General features: G+C 43.2%; 1 protein-coding gene and 1 long non-coding RNA gene across 4 annotated transcripts in view; one reads left to right on the top strand and one right to left on the bottom strand.

The window, feature by feature from the left end:
- The first annotated feature begins 4,332 nt into the window (after positions 1-4,332).
- LOC129699777 (uncharacterized) overlaps positions 4,333-17,408 on the top strand; it is a 30,084-nt gene continuing 17,008 nt past the window's right edge. The window contains exons 1-3 of one of the 2 annotated variants that reach the window (XR_008723931.1): positions 4,333-4,534; positions 4,696-4,754; positions 7,650-7,850. This is a non-coding gene — a long non-coding RNA (uncharacterized LOC129699777). The remainder of the gene's footprint in view (positions 4,535-4,695; positions 4,755-7,649; positions 7,851-17,408) is intronic. The other variant, XR_008723932.1, reaches the window with a different exon arrangement.
- Positions 8,966-17,408, bottom strand: part of LOC129699776 (clathrin heavy chain linker domain-containing protein 1-like) — a 64,055-nt gene continuing 55,612 nt past the window's right edge. For both annotated transcript variants that reach the window (XM_055639848.1, XM_055639847.1), the window contains exons 11-12: positions 10,719-10,898; positions 8,966-9,216 (exon numbers count right to left, since the gene is read on the bottom strand). In XM_055639848.1, the coding sequence (XP_055495823.1) occupies positions 9,008-9,216; positions 10,719-10,898 (389 nt within the window). In that variant the 3' untranslated portion in view covers positions 8,966-9,007. The remainder of the gene's footprint in view (positions 9,217-10,718; positions 10,899-17,408) is intronic.

A 17,408-nucleotide genomic window follows, 5' to 3' on the forward strand; every position in this document is an offset into this window, starting at 1 on the left:
CTCAAGTCTTTTGCAGACTAACAGGTTTTCTTCCAAGATTGCCCTGTATTTGGCTCCATCCATCTTCCCATCAACTCTGACCAGCTTCCCTGTCCCTGCTGAGGAAAAGCATCCCCACAGCATGATGCTGCCACCACCATGTTTCACAGTGGGGATGGTGTGTTCAGGGTGATGTGCAGTGTTAGTTTTCCGCCACACATAGCGTTTTGCATTTAGGCCAAAAACTTCAATTTTGGTCTCATCTGACCAGAGCACCTTCCTCCACATGTTTGCTGTGTCCCCCACATGGCTTGTGGCAAACTGCAAACAGGACTTCTTATGGCTTTTTTTCAACAATGGCTTTCTTCTTGCCACTCTTCCATAAAGGCCCGATTTGTGGAGTGCACGACTAATAGTTGTCCTGTGGACAGATTCTCCCACCTGAGCTGTGGATCTCTGCAGCTCCTCCAGAGTTACCATGGCACGGGATACTGAGTTGGATGATCAGCCATGATCATATTGAATGGCGGTGCAGGCTCGAAGGGCCGAATGGCCTACTCCTGCACCTAATTTCTATGTTTCTATGCTTCTCTGAGCTCCTATCAATGTTCTGCTTGCCCGGCCTGTCAGTTTAGGTGGATGGCCATGTCTTGGTAGGTTTGCAGTTGTGCCATACTCTTTCCATTTTCGGATGATGGATTGTTCCGTGAGATGATCAAAGCTTGGGATATTTTTTTATAACCTAACCCTGCTTTAAACTTCTCCACAACTTTATCCCTGACCTGTCTGATGTGTTCCTTGGGCTTCATGATGCTGTTTGTTCTCTGATGTTCTCTAACAAACCTCTGAGGCCTTCACAGAACAGCTGTATTTACACTGAGATTAGTTTACACACAAGTGGACTATATTTACTAATTAGGTGACTTCTGAAGGAAATTGGTTGCACTGGATTTAATTAGAGGTATCAGAGTAAAGGGGGCTGAATACTTTTGCACGCCACACTTTTCAGTTTTTTATTTGTAAAAAAAATTGAAAACCATGTAACATTTTTCTTCCACTTCACAATTATGCACCACTTTGTGTTGGTCTATCACATAAAATCACAATAAAAAACACATTTACGTTTGTGGTTGTAACGTGACAAAATGTGGAAAAGTTCAAGGGGTATGAATACTTTTGCAAGCCACTGTATCTATCTATCTATCTATCTATCTATCTATCTATCTATCTATCTATCTATCTATCTATCTATCTATCTACCTATCTATAACTAAAACTCTGATCTTGTTATCTTCTGGTTTGGCGGTCTTTCTATTTGCGCAAAATGGTTCCCGATAGCGCTACAATTTGCAACAGTTCACTCACCGTTCTCCTGTGCTGCGAGTGCACCAAGTTTCTTTCCGATCGGTTGAATGTCGTAAACGTTAGCGAGGTTTAAAAATCTTAAAAAACGCGCGTGCGCAGTTTGCTCTTTTCTCCTGCCAGTCAGCGCCGCACGGAATAGTCTCTTGGGGGACCAGGCCTCCTATGTGACTGGGACCCAACTTAGTCCAGTACATAACTAAAATATGATCTTGCGTTCTTCCCGTTTGCGGGGTTTTTCTATTTGCGCAAAAACAGTACGCGATAGCGCCACGACATTTCACCAAATTACTCACCGTTCTCCTGTGCTACGAGTTGCGTTCTGATCGGTGGTATATTGTAAAAGTTATTGAGGTTTCAAAATCTTACAAAACCACGTGTGCGCAGATTCCTTCAGTCAGCGCCACGCAGATTGGTCTCTTCTCCTGTCAGTCAATGCCACGGCCGGGATGGAGACGCCCCTTCCTGCCCCACCGGCAGCGGGCTCTCCCGCCTCACTCACAAACTCCTCTCTCCCCTCCTCACAGTAACTTGTCTATCATCTCCCCCACCACCGGCGGCGGCTGCGAGAGGGGGGGGTGGGGTTTAGTGGAGGCCCAGTGGAGGCCTTGATCCCGTCTCTCTCTCCCTCATCACTCACCCATCTCCCCTGCTCGCCCTCTGCGGCAATGGCGGTCCTGTCTACCCATCCCCCCGGGTCCGTCTTCTGCTCCGCCGCCGTTGCGATAACTCACCCTCACAGCCTTCTCAAGATACAAGATACATTTATTTGTCACATGTGCCAGTTGGCACTGTGAAATGTGATCACTATACAGCCATACAATAAAATAAAGAACACAACACACGATAGAGTTCAATATAAAACATCCCCCCACAGCAGAATCAAACGTTTCCCACTGCGAGGGAAGGCACCAAAGTCAGTCATCTTCCTCTGATGTTCACCCGTGGTCGGGGCCTCCGGAGCCCTCCGCAGTCGCCGCTACGGGCATCCCGCCGGTCACGCCCGCTCACTGGGGTGTTGGCACTCCGACGTCGGAACGGGAGGCCAACCTCAGCGGCTTGGACCTCCAAATCAGCTGCTTCCTACCAGAGTCCACCGCTCCCGAAGTCCCCAGGCCGCGCCGGGTGGAGATTCACGCTGGCGGCCCTTGGCAAAGGGTCGCAGGTACTCCGCGATGTGGTAGTCAGCACCGCCCGCGCTGGGAGCTCCGCGAACCACAGCCCCAGATGTTGGAGTAAAGGCCCAACGCTCCGGAGCTCCAAACGTTGATGTGGGTAGGTATCACCCGCTCCGTAGTGAATCCAGCACCACGCCGCCGCTGCCGAAGCTCTGGTCCGATCCCCGGTCTCCGGCAGGAAAGGCCGCTCCAATCCAGATGGTAGGCCGCGAGGAGGGGGGGGGGGGGGGGGGGTGAGGACGCGACTCGCAGAAATAGTCGCATCTTCGCCAGGAAGCGACTGGGAAACGGTTACCCCCTTACCCTACCCCCCTCCCCCACATACAAAAACTAAAGAATCCCCAAAACAAATCTGTTTAGACAAACTAAAATTAAATAAAAAAAATAAGAAAAACGGACAGGCTGTAGGCAGAGGTGCCTTCAGTGGAGATCTTCTCCTCCAGCTCATCGAAACTCGTGCTGCCCACCGTGCCGATCACCGACTCCACAGGTGGCAGCAGCGAGCAGGCAGGCAGGTAGGCGGGTGGGCAGGGCGGAGACGAGCCAAGCGGCAGCAGCAGGTGGGCGGAGATGGTGGGGACGGGCCGAGTGGCAGCAGCCGGCGATCAAACAGGACGGGGACGGGCTGAGCGGCGGCTGAGCCGGAATGGGCAGAGGGAGGGAGGGAGAGTCAGGTTGGGGGAACGGGTGAGTGGAGGAATATTGCATTGAGGAACGGGTTACGTTGGGGGACCAGTCCCGTGTGACAGGGACCTAACGGGTCCCACTTGGTCTAGTATTGCTTAAAGCAGACCTTTTGTGCGAAAACTGCTTCTGTATCTAGAAACTGGTCTCCTCAAATGGGTTTCTCAAAGATACCTTCTGTTCTTCTTTCCACCGCCTTTCCATTTTTCGTCTCTACAATATCTCGCGTTCAACAACTCCACAAGATATATGCAATTTCCAGACTTTCGATCTACCTTTCATATGAAGTTATGATACACATAATCTATCTCCTTGATCTTTTATTCACCTGTTCTAATACCAGTAAATCAGGCTCTATGAATAGAGCATGTCCCTGCTTGACACTCCTCTACTCCTCCATCCACACCCTGCAACATCCTGTAAGTGTAAGTTATTATACATCAAAATAATTCATTGTGTGCTGCAATATTAGTCCTGCTGTCAAAACCTTGGAATGTTTTATCATTGCCTTCATCAGTCAGAGTATTAAGTATAGAAGCTGGGCCTTCATCAGTCAAAGTATTGAATATATAAGTTGGGAGATAATGTTACCATTGTACAAGAGATTGGTGCGGCCACATTTAGAGTATCACCCCAGGTTATTTACAGTATTATCCAAGTTATTTGGAAATGGTGCAGAGAAAATTTACTAGAATGTTGCTACGACTCGAGGGCTTCAGGTATAGGCAGAGAGCGAGCACGATAGGACTTTATTCCTTGGAGCACAGGAGGACGAGGGATTATGTTATACAGGTGTACAAAATCAAGAGAGGAATAGACAGGATAAATGCAGTCTTTTGCCCTGATTCGGGAATCAAGAAAGAGAGGAAATAGGTTGGTGAAGGGGAAATGATTTAATAGGAACCTAAGGGGCAACTTGTTTACACAAAGGGAATATGGACCGAGCTACCAGAGGAGGTAGTTGAAGCAAGTACCATCACAACGTTTAAGAAACATTTGGACAGGTACATAGATAGGATAGGTTTAGAGGGATATGGGCCAAATGCAGGCAGGTGGGATTAATGTAGATGGGGCATGTTGGTCGGTGTGGGCAAGTTAGGCTGAAGGGCTTGTTTCCACATTGCATGACTCTATGACTCTAAGACTGCCTTGCAAATTCAAAGGAGTGGATGCTGGAATTTTAAATTGCTCACGATTTTAAAGTCTGTTACACACACATACAGGTCAGTGCACATTCTTGAAATTATTTTGTATGGGGTGGGGAGCAAGTGGCATGTCCATGTTTGACACTCCTCTACTCCTCCATCCACACCCTGCAACATCCTGGAAGTGTAAGTTATTATACATCAAAATAATACTTTGCTTCATTTGGTTCTTTGCATCAATCAATTTATCTGGTAGACTTCTTGTCAACAATTTGATTTGCTATACATTCTTGCTGCTTGTATTAATATTGCAGCACATAATGAATTTAGTGTTTCTATCCCTTTAGGTTTCTAAAGACACTTCATAGTGGAGTTGAGGAAGAGAACAGATGCAATGGTACACGAGGTATTTCCTCTAACACACAAATATTTGTTTGCTTTATGATTTGCCATTATATCAAGCAATGAAATATTTTGCAGTTTTTCCATTCAAAAACATATATGTTGCCTCACCACTGCGAATATATGGCCTTGTATTTTATGTATATGATGATAATTGGTTTTGAAATAGGTGCTATTTTTAATCCTGTCAGAAACAGAATCGGTCTAGTATGCTGAGAACACCTATGACAGAACCTGCCTCGCCAAATCATAAATAACTTCTCTGCTTCATAGCTTTTGATAATATCAATGCTACAAAAACAAAAAACCCAGCATATAACAGGGCAGCATTGCATATATGAGAAAGTGCCTAAGGGATATGATTATTTAAACTTTTTCAAAATTATGTTAATTTCTCGTGACATTTAGGCAATTTGAATTTGTTGAATCTGTCCAGGAAAGTTTTCTCAAACCATATGTAGATGACCTCACTAGAGAGGGAGCAATAGTGGGCTTGCTATTGGGAGAGTGACAAAAGTGTCAGTGGGGGAGCACTTTGTGGACCAGTAATAATAATTCTATTAGTTTTTAAATAGTAATGGAAAAAGACAGGATTGGTTCACAAATTAAATTCCTAAATTGGGGAACAGCTAGTTTTGAAGGCATTAGATGGGAACAGGCAATGGTTGATTGAGAGAATTGTTTACAAGTTAATAGTATGTCTTATTAAAGTGAAGGGTAAGACTGGCAGGACTAGGAAGGCCTCCTTGATGCAGTATACTGAGACACTGGTCACGGAAAAGGTGTATGTTAGATATAGGGATATACTCTTCAAGAGATCTGCTTGATCTCAGGTAGGTCCGATTAGCTGATATTGGTTTGGCCATCTGAACCAAGTCAGCTATGTTGTACTCCCCATAAAACACAAGCATTCTAGCCAGAGGAGATGAGTGGAGGGAATCGGGAGATGCAATTGAACTTCTGCCTAACCTGAAAGGACTGTCGGAGTCCCTGGATTACCTCTCTCTCCATGTCCCTCCCCCACCCAAGTTGTTGTACTAGTTTTAAAGTTGTCCAAGTCTCATTGTCTGTAACTCATTTTCACCTAGCCCACAACTGACAATGACCTGCTTCCTTTATCTGACCCACTGAGTTATTCCAGCTTATTGTGTCTATCTTCCTTCTGCAGATTCCCTGATCTTCAACACAATCTGCCCCACCACCTATCTTCGTATCATCTGCAAACTTGGCTACAAAGCCATCAATTCCAGCTAAACTAAGTTCCTTGAACTAAACTAGGTTCCTTGAATTAAACTAAACTTAAATGCTTCCACGAACAGACTCAGAAACTGTTTCTTCCCTTCTGTTATTAGGCTTCGAATGAGCCAGTGTACTGTCTGAGTCACCTCTACCCCATTCCGTACACAAAATTGTGGACATTTATGTCTGCACTGTATCTTCTCCCTAGGTCAAGCTACTGTAAGTGAGTTTGACTTGTTTTTATGTATAGTATCATCTGATCTGATTGGATAGCATACAAAGAGCTTTTCATTGTACACACGTCAATAACAAACCTAACCCAAAGCAAACATGTGTGGACTATAATACGTGGCCCATGGAAAATATTTAAAAAATAGGGCTGGTTTTAAATTTGAAAAGATAATAGACAACTTGTGGATGGAATAAATCCATCAGATATGCATGATTGTTGACATTGAGCCTAGACTCACATACTGCCCCTATTTATTATCTCCTCACTTGTGCTGCTGGTCTGCTTCCCATTCTGAACGGATCCACTAAAAAATTTGGATTAGTGAAAATTGCAATAATTGTGATGCACTTTATAATCTCTAAATTATGATTAATTATTCATATCCTTCCACGTTTCCCAGTACTTTTCCTATTTAGAAGACTTACTTCCAAAAATCTGTTTAAATGCCATTTATGCAGATACTTAAATAGGAAATCTATAGAGGGATATGGGCCTAATGAAAACAAATGGACTTGGTATAGCTAGGCATTATGGTTGGGATGGAAGCGGTTGTCTGAAACGGGATCATTTTTTGCTGTACAATTCTACGATACTTTATTCATTTGATAAAGCCAAAGGCTCCAACTCTTTATCTATTACCTAAAACAAGGCAGAATCCATCCTTTCTGATAATAATATTTTTCAATATTCTTTTACTTATTAAACCAATATTTAAACAAGCATCTATTTAATTACTTATTTAATTTAAATAAGCATCGCTTAAGAAATGGTGTAAGAAATGATCAGTTGTAAATGTGGCTAAGACATAAAGTAAACTAATCATTCATCTATGGTAAGTTTATATTTCCTGAAGGTTATTTGTATCATTGTGGACAGTACCTAGCAGAAGCTGCTGCTCCTGCTTACTCCTGATAGGTCTGGACAGACTTTGATTCTCATTTGCTTAATTAAGGAAGGAGTCCATCCGCTTTAGCTGATATCCCTGCTGCTTGCAATTTGAATTGGAGAAGAAGGCAATGTTGAAATTGGGTTAGCAAGAGTGTATTCCACTGGGGAGGGGATAATTTGATTGGGAAGGGATGACCAAGGCAATCCAAAAGGTTGTGGAGGGAGTGGTCTCTGTGGAAAGCATAATGATGGAAGACCAAATAATAATGGTATTTTTGAATGTAGAGGGATTAGATGGGCATGGTGAAGATGGCCAGGTTAGATAATTTATTGTTTCACTTGCAGGAAACTTCGTCTCATTGCCTATACTGATCCTATATCAAGGTTTGCAGGTCACCCTTGTTACAACTGCTGTACCAGTAGTCTGGCTACCCTTTCTGTTAAAGAAAGCTTCTACTTAACGTTTTTTTTTTTTTTACTTAACTTAACCATGTAAGAGGTGTCTGACATCTTTTACTTGTCTTTTTTTTTTCTTCGCAGGCCACAGCTGCCAGATGCCCACTGATGCGATTCCAGTAAAGATGTATATGTTGTCGGCATTCATTCCCTAATGACAACCAGTCATGATTCACCAACTGTCGGTCAGCAGTGGTGTTTTATTTTTGCATGAGCAGTGCCACAGTATGACCAATCCTACTGTAGTTTCCAGTAGGCCTCTGCAACATAAAGGATCCAACACAGGTGAAGGATTATCATTTAGTTTAATTGTGGTGCTAAATGACGGAAACTTAGCTAATAAACTGAAAACATATTATGCGGCTATCCAATATTATAATAGAGCCTTAAAAAATAAAAGAAATCCATGTACAGAATTTCTCTGATTGTCAATTCCACATAGAGTTCAAAGACAAATACTTACTTAACTTGCTGGTCCTATTGAATTTATCGATAATGGGAATTCCCAGGACATATGTAGGCAAATTTCCATTTGGTCGGGTTGATACTGTACTGAAATGGCTTAACTTGAAAGAAGCAAGTATTCTGCAGTACAGATCTTCCGAAATGCAGCCTGGTTGTAGTGTAATTCCATAGCCTTTGCTTTATTCATTTCTCTCAGCTGTTCATTGATATCACGAGGAAAGAGTGAAAGGCGCAAATAAAAAGGCACCATTCTGTGGTGACATTTTGCAAGCAGCACAACAGCAAAAAATCAAATATTGCAGTTCTGAATTTATTCAGATAAAAGAAACAGCAAATTCAGTGCTGTAACTGACACTGCATGACTAAGAACCTAAACCTGGAAAATGATATAAACTTAACGTTTCTTTTTTTGATGATCATTAATATGATGGGTTGCACAGATTCCTGCAATATATTTCCAGTCATCATGAATGCAGTCAATGTGCAATCCACTTAACATGTATCAGCATATGAGGCTTTAGCATCTGATGCGCAGTTCTACAAAGTTCAATTTAAAAAGTTAAATATATTTTGTTAACTCTGTTAATACCATTCTTAATTCTGACAGGAGTCCAGTTGAGCACACAATCTGTCTATAATGTAGAGCTGAGGAAATTATGAATTGTCAGGAACACAGTTTTAAAATAAGAAGTTCAATTATTTTTGTTTTGATCACTATCCCTAAAAGGTGTTAAGATTATTGAAGCCCCATTGACATCAATGGAACCAATGTCAGGCGAGTGCATTTAGGGCCATACTGTTTGCAACAGTGATCACATTTCAGACATTTAATTGGGGAAATAAATCCTGTATTTTCTGACAATGTGATGTGAGATAAAGTTATAAGTTTAATGATGAATTTTGCCAATTAGTAAACTTTCCATCTTTCATAATTGAATACAAAAGTACAAACAATGTTTGCTCAGTGAACGACTGAATTACAATAAAACATGTTCTGTCAATTTTGCACCATCTTTATCATCATCAGATGTGAATGTTATTACTGTTCCTCCTTCTTGTGATGTGAGTACACGAAAAATGCCCTTTGCCAATTTGTTGAAGCTGTTAGCATTGCATGCATCTGCAATTTCCTGCCAATCTTCCAGTGTAGAGACACCATCATTAAGGATTGCCTGTTCCAAAGCACCTAATAATGCACATGATAATGAATTTTTACATCATTTATCCACAGCATTGATGTCACCATTACATTTACACCGTTGTATTAAAAATGAGAAAATTCTCAATCGTGGGTTCAAATTTCCTTGGTGGACATCCATCCATCCATGGGTAGCTTTGTGAGATTTTTCCATCACATATATTAACTTGATTAGAATATTACTGTCCACGTTCCATCTCATGATAAGTAACACTCATGGATTACTGATATTTTATATCTCCATTATCTCTCCATCTCAAAGTACTGAATTCAAGTTGTGCCTACATATTTGCAAATCGTCCCATTTCATTATCCCATCCTAACTCTAGAGTTTTGTCTGCCCAAATATCCAACTTCAAAGTCTGGGCTGCTCCTAATGGATTCTCGTTTGAATGAGATCAAAGTTTTGGTTGTTTGGAAATCTGATATGCAGTGGAAAAGGAGGGGGCAGATGTAGAGGGAGGAGATGTGAGCAGATTTCTCATCCTTAGTCCAATGGGAAATTTAAGTGAGAAAGGTCTTGACCTTTCTCGACCTTTCCCTGGTTGGAGTGGTTTCAGTCAAAGCTGAAGACATGAATACAGTAAATTCTCGCAATAATGGACCTCTATATAACAGATTTTGGTTATAGTGGAGCTCGGCTCCTGTTGCACCACCGCACCACTTACCCAATAAGTTGAAACCACGTGGCATGCTTACAGTTGTTGGAGCATGTGTGAGTACCAGACCTGTCCCTGGTACACCTCATGGGGAGCCGGGGACTCTGGGGCTTCCGGTATGTGAATTCACGCTTGTTTAACCCCATTGTCGCTGTGTTTCTTCCCTCCCAGCCTTGGGTTAAACTTTGCCCCTCTCCACACGGACAATTGGCAATGATGGACACCTCCCCCCATGCCCCCACTCCCACCCCACCCACCCCCCATGGTCCATTATTGTGAGGGTTTACTGTATACATTTCCTTTCACCATTTATGAATTTAGGGGAAACTAGAGTTCTACTTAACCACCCGAGCCTTAAAGTCCAGAACGATCTTTATATCCTCTTTGTTCTTCCAAATCTCCTTAAATTCCACCTCCACATTGAAGATTTTTATCTCATGTCCAAATGTTTTTTTTAAAGACATCAAATATTACATGATCATATGTACATGTAGGGCAACAGTAGCAATCTAACTCGCAGATCCAAGGACCCAGGTTCAATCTTGAACAAGTGTTTTGTACGTTTTCCCTGTGACCATGTCCATCTCCTCTGGATGCTCCAGTTTACTCCCACAGGTCAAAGGTGGGTTAATTGGCCGTTGTAACATTATTCCTTGATTTAGTGTGGGTGGTATAATGATCAAAGGAGAATTGAGCGGCATGTAAAATTGAATGAGTTACGGGGTAATGAGACATAGGATTGCCCTATCAGGAGCCAGTCTTAGGTTGGATGGGCTGAGTGGCCTTCCATGAAGTACCTAAGGGCACTTTACAATGTTGTTGTGTCTTTACCTTGACCTTGATCATATATCTCCTGCAAAAGGTGGAATCCAGCATCCTTGGGATCAGTTGATACGAGCCACAATACAGCTTGTCCTATTGAGAAGACTGCTGGATTTCCTTTCCATTCACGTGTCAGGCTCCGAAGTAGCTCAGTATTTTGATAGTTGTTCAACAAAAATAAATAATCATCTTGAAGAAAAACAATCCATATATAAAATATTAGAAAAGGGTTCATATAAGGCAAACTGGCAGCAAACCAAATTGAATTATAATCTGACAACTGACATCAAGTCCCAGCCTGCCCAACCTCTCCCTATAGTCGAGGACCTCAAGTCCAGGCAACATCCTTGTACTGTAAATATTCTCTGCACTCTTGAACACAATATTCCAACGTTTTGTACAGTGTAACATAACATCCCAACTTCTATACTCAGTACCCTGTCTGATGAAGGCCAATGTACCGAAAGCCTTCTTGACCAACCTATCTACCTGTGACGTCACTTTCAAGGAACTATATACCTACACTCCTAGATCTCTCTGCTCTATGACACTTCTCAGGGTCCTATCATTCATTGTGAACGACTGCCCCGATTTGACTTCCCAAAATTCAACAACTCGCACTTAACTACATTAAACTCCATTAATCATTCCTCAGCCCACTTGCCCAGCTGATCACGATCCTGCTGTAATGTTTGATAACTGTCTTCACTATGTACGAGACAATATGATAGAACTTTATTTATCCCAGGAGGGAAATGATCTGCCAACAGTCATAAAAACACAAAATACATGAAACATGAAATTAAAGTACTGAGTGAAAGGGATTGGGGATGTGCAAAGCTTGGGGAGGGGGGAGGGAGTCAGTCTCAGTCTACACCACGACAGAAGGGGGAGGAGTTGTACAGTTTGATAGCCACAGGGAAGAAGGATCTCCTGTGGATTTCTATCCTGCATCTAGGTGATAATAGTTTGTTGCTGAAGGTACTCCTCAGGTTGAACAGTGTGTCATGGAGGGAGTGAGCTGCATTGTCCAAGATGCTCTGCAGTTTGAGGAGCATCCTCTCCTCCAAGATCATGTCCTATGAATCTAACTCCTCCCCCAGGACAGAACCAGCCTTCTTGATGAGTTTGTTGATCCTATTGGCGTCCGTGGCCTTCACCCTGCTGCCCCAGCGCATCAGGTGATACCACCCACTTTAGTGTCATCTACAAACTTACTAATCATGCCTTCTCCATTCATGTTAAAATCATTGACATAAACCACAAACAGCGACGAGCCCAGCACCAAACTAGTCACAGGCCTCCATTCTGAAAAACACCCTTTCACCATCACCCACTGCTTCCATCCATAAAGCCAATTCTTTATCTAGTTGGTTAGTTCTCCCTGGATCACATGCGATCTAACCTTCCAGAGCAGCCTACATGTGGAACCTTATCAAATGCCTTGCTGAAGTCTATGTGGGCTTGCCCTCAGCAACCTTTTTGGTTATTACTTCAAAAAACTCGATCAGATTTGTAAGACACTATCTCCCATGTACAATACCATACTGACGAAGGGTCTTGACCCGAAACGTCGCCCATTTCTTCTGTCCAGAGATGCTGCCTCACCCGCTGAGTTACTCCAGCATTTTGTGTCTACCATACTGACTATCCCTAATCAGCCCCTGTCTAAACATATTCCTGAATGCTTCATCAAAACTTCTTCCATTAATTGGAGTATTGTGGTGCGATTCCACCTCCATCAGTTTCACTCATATACTGTACCTTTGAACGTACAATATTGTAATAATGCCACCATCTAATGAATTTTGATTGTGGTCTCTATCTTTGGATTGGAGTTACATACCACTGGCAAAAATGTAATTGAACAGATGTTAAGAAATTTGGAGGCAAATTCCAATTTGAACCAGGTTTTTAGAATAGGTTTGGGCGTGATCAGCAGAAAATGGGAAACACATCAAAGTGAGGGAAAATAATTCGCCTTTAGCTGCCTCCTTATAAAAAAAACAATATTGTAAATTAATCAATTCCAGGCAGCAGAGATTTTACTTCGGAGTCACGTGAGGGACTCCATGAAAGAAGCCCGCTACAGCGCATGCGTGTCATATCGCATACACGCATTCAACGAGTCAGACGTGGGAGACGACGTCTCCCGAGAGAGAAATGCAAAGAAGCAGGTAAGAGACTGCAAAAATTTTTCCACTTACCTTGCAGGTAGGAAATACAAGAAGCTGCAGGAGCTGGAGAGGAGACTGCAGAAATATTGCAGCCAGAACCAGCAGCAGCAGTTAGTGCGAATCCTCCGGAGGGGATTCCCAAACGGCTATTTTTAGCACAGAACAGCTGTGCCCGACGTCGCTCCCCGCACCGGCAAGATGACTGCTGCCGGGCGGGAAACAAATCTACACGGCCCGGGGAGTTTCTAGACCAAGTCGGGTCTATTTTTAGATGCAGTCGTTAGGGGCTCCGCAGCTGATTGAAGCAGCTGCACCTCCCGGGAGAGAGAGAGAGCCGACATCGGGGACAGCAGCCCATGGATCTGCGCTACGGGGTCCGTGGGGCTGCGGGAGGAAGGACGTTCCTCCGAAAACGGCAGGCTGAAAACCAGTACAGGTAAGAACAAATTTCCCTTACCTTTTTGGTGCTTTTTTCCAGACGTGCTTGCTGTATTCTGAAGAGACTGGTGTGTTGCTGAACAGCAGGGAGCCAGCTAAGGACGTCAGGGCACAGCCACAGGTCGTTACTGGTGTGTTGCTGAACAGCAGGCAACCAGCTACTGATGTCAGTATAGAGCTGAAGGGCTGCCAACACAGAGTTTGCTGTTGTTTAATGACCAGCAGCAGGCAGCAATAAATGTCGGCACCAGCATCTCCCAGATGGGAGCGAGTGCCAAACTTCACCCTAAATGGGTAGAGGTGCCCGTGAGTACCAGGACCATGGGGAACGGTCCAGTGCCCGTAGGCATGGGGACGGGCTGTGGGATATACCGCGTGCGACTAGTGCCCGAGAGCACCAAGGTCGGCAGGAGCGGTCCCATATATTAAGCACCCGCGACGACTAGTGCCCGAGAGCATGTAAGTCGGCTGGAGCGGTTTGCTGGAGTAAAATTCTCCATAGTGGCAGGCTCCGGGATTGGAGGTAGCCACAGTGGGCAAATAATATAAGTCCCACAGCAGTTTCCCATATGGGCTGCATGAAATGTCGGACGCCTCTGAGGAGGGTATGGAAGGTCTGACGGGGTAAAGCCTGAGCAGGTGATGGAGCCACTGTCCCCTATTGAAGGGGGGGAAAACAACCTGCCGAACATGATGAGCAGTACTGCCAGCAGAACTCACGGAGAATGATTTCGAGAGGATGGCTGTGAGTATTGAAGGACTGTGAGTCCACCCATTAACTTCAAGCTAATAGTTTGCTGAAGTGTTGGCAAGGGTTCTATACCCCGGGAATATTGTGGTGCTCTCAATGTAGCCATTGTTACAGGTGCATTTGCAGACGTGTTGGGAAGGCCGTAATACTCTGAAAGGTCTCATGGCGGGCATACAGCTTTGGCCCGCATGTTTTTTAAAAAAGGTGTACAAAATTAGTGACCTTAAGGATGCCATTAGCACTATTTTTTGAAATGTGTAGTTGAAGGGCCATTCAGCCAGCTCTAGACCCTACTTCACTATACTATGTGAGCAAAGGGCTATAGACCCCGTTATTGGGGGGGGGGGGGGGGGGGAGACCTGTCTAAACAGGTAAAGAATTGGCGTGGTGGCTTGACTTTGGGGCTGATTAAAGCATCCAAAGGATTTCTGGGGAAGACATTAACCTTATGTGCATCCTAAGAGAGGTAGTGTGTTTTTGTAATTATACTACAAAGAATTGGGCAGAGGTACCCAGCAGCAGCGTCCTGTTTAGGGTTTGGCCGGGACGACCACTGTGGAGATGCAAACTAACATTAACCTTTAGTCTCTCCACAACCGCATATGAAACCAAGGAAAATAACTTGGTTACCACCAATAACCATGGAGGTAGGTGAATTTGGGGCTCCAGTATTAATAGGGAGCACGGAAGTTGGGGGGATATTGCAACTTCATGTTGATGCTTGGTGTAATATATCCATGGACAGATATATCCTTAGCAGTTTTAAGGGATATCTGATAGAGTTCTACACGAACAAAACCCTCCAGTACATAACCGGATAGATATACATGCTGGTATGAAATAACTAAACCTGAACAACAGGATTTGTCTCAAACATCTTTATTAGAAATAAGAAAGATGGGGGATGCCGTATTATTATGGATTATCAATACTTCACAATGTTGTGCAATATATTCATTTTAAAAATGGATATGTTTAGCAGTGCAAAGATTTAGTGTGCAGCAGGCTAGTCTATGGGAAGTATTAATTTAAGATCCTTGCTATTCAATATCAAACTGGGGGAAAAATTTTAAACCAGTGTTGGGACTGCTGCAACACCAAAATCATAGAATTATGGTATAGTTGGATGATATCCTTATTGTGGGAATAACTTAGGAATCGGCATGTTAGGCAGTGGTTGCCACTAATCAATTGTTTGTGCAGCTGGGATGCATTGTCCATCCACTTAAGTCAAAATTGACACCATTAACACATTTAATATGTTAATGACTTACTAATATGGAAAGCCACAGAGGTCAACTCGGCTGTGCTATTACAAACAGATGCCAGTGCAATTGGTTATGGTACAACTGATACCATCTCGAGCTATGGGGGAGATGGAATATATAAGAAGCTAACCTACATAACACTAAGGGTTAGAAATGTTAAGTGCATTTCATGGGCAAAAATCTTATTGCTCAGGAATGAAACTGCAGCATGGTAGATGGTAGATAGATAATACCTCGGTGATGGCATATTTAAGTCATATGGGTGGAAAGATATCACCAGCTTGTGATGAATTGGCAAATTAAACTTGGGAATGGTGTGTCCAAAGGAATATTTGGTTATGGGCTACGTATCTACCAGGGATACTAAATCAGTGGCAGACACCAGGCCACGAAAAATTATTGGAAGTACTAAATGGATGTTGGATAGATGGTATTTGCTAAAATCAGTAAAGTAGGTAAGGCCGGATATTAGAATTGCATCCGGGGTTAAATCACCAGTTACCGAGGTATGTATCATTGATACCAGATCCTGAGGCAGAAGCTACAGATGCTGTTTCACTGCACTAGGGGAGGGGTTTTTCATTTATGTATTACCTCCTTGTCTATTTATAAATTTGGGGTACGAAGGGACATTCAACAGGAATCGGCATTGGGGATGTCTTAGTACCTGATTGGCTTACCCAACTATGGTTTTTCCGGGGTACAGGACATGGTGCTGGAACTATGTATAACGGTAGACGTAGTCCTAAGTTGCTGGTGCATCCAGTAACTGAGGATAGCTATCCATGTCATAGAAAATATTGATTTAGTAGGTTGTAGACTCTAAAACACCGCTATGGGACATGGGGCTATCGAAAGAACTGTGGACATGATCACAGCAGCACGAAGAAGGTCTACTCTATAACAGTATTTAGGTCATAGTAAAATGGACTAATTACTGCCATGATCAATTTCTGGACCACAGAAATAAGGATGTTCCGGGGGTGCTACAGTTGCTTACCAGGCCTGCAATATGGAGGACTGTGTTTCAGCACTGTGAATAATGCCGAAAGTGCATTGTCAAGTTATTAATGGCAAGAAACAGTAAGATAACTATATTTGGAATGTAAGTGTGGCTTTGATCTTGCCAAGGAATTGGTCGCCGGCTACAGCATTAAATCTGGATAACTAACTAGAAATGGTAATGCTGATAGCGCTAGTCACAGTGCATAAGCTCCAGTTATTGCTAAAAGTAAGACTGGATGGCTTCACTATTGCGGCACGAAGATTGAGGTTTGTGATCCAGGACCGTATTATTAAACATAATAGGCCAGGATTAGCGGGGCAGGTCATAGAATTGATGGCCTACCCGGAGGACAATGCCTCTGTATAGTAAAGTACGGTTTTGTTATACAGTAAGAAAAAGGCTATCAGAGGCAAGGAATTGGCGTTTAATCAGCTATAAGATACTGTACCATAGAGTGTAACTCGGACCATTTCGCGGTGGCTGATATATGGGATATGATAGGCGGGAGTGGACAATAACATATTTAATTCTCACCCCACCAGGGCTGCAGCTGCATCTGCAGCAAAACGCCTTGATGTATCCATGGACCAAATCCTCAGGATTGCAGGATGGTTGTTGGAGAATACGTTTCAGAAATGTTAACAAACCAGTTAGCAGTATGGGAACGTTTTTTCGGGGAACAATTTTAAGTTCTGTATGATAATTTATCCCTGAAGAATACAGGGTTATGATTTGAATTAATTCGATATTATTTATCATTTCCATTAAATAATTGGTATGAATGCTTTGAATATAATTAACAATTTCTCTCTAACTACCAAGGCAGTTGTGAAGCATGGACTCGTTTTCCACGGCATGAGGTCACAGAGCTTTGAAATCTTTCATGGAGTCCCTCACGTGACTCCGAAGTAAAATAGTAAGATTAAACGAGAACTTACCAGTTTGAAGTTTGATCTGTATTTTATGAGGAGGAACGTTGAGGGAATACATGCCCTCCGCTCCCACCCTCATAGGGTCATATCTTAAGCTGGTATCTCTTTGATAATCTTGCTATTTTAG

Source organism: Leucoraja erinacea, chromosome 8 (assembly GCF_028641065.1).
Source record: "Leucoraja erinacea ecotype New England chromosome 8, Leri_hhj_1, whole genome shotgun sequence".
Classification (NCBI taxonomy): Eukaryota; Metazoa; Chordata; class Chondrichthyes; order Rajiformes; family Rajidae; genus Leucoraja; species Leucoraja erinaceus.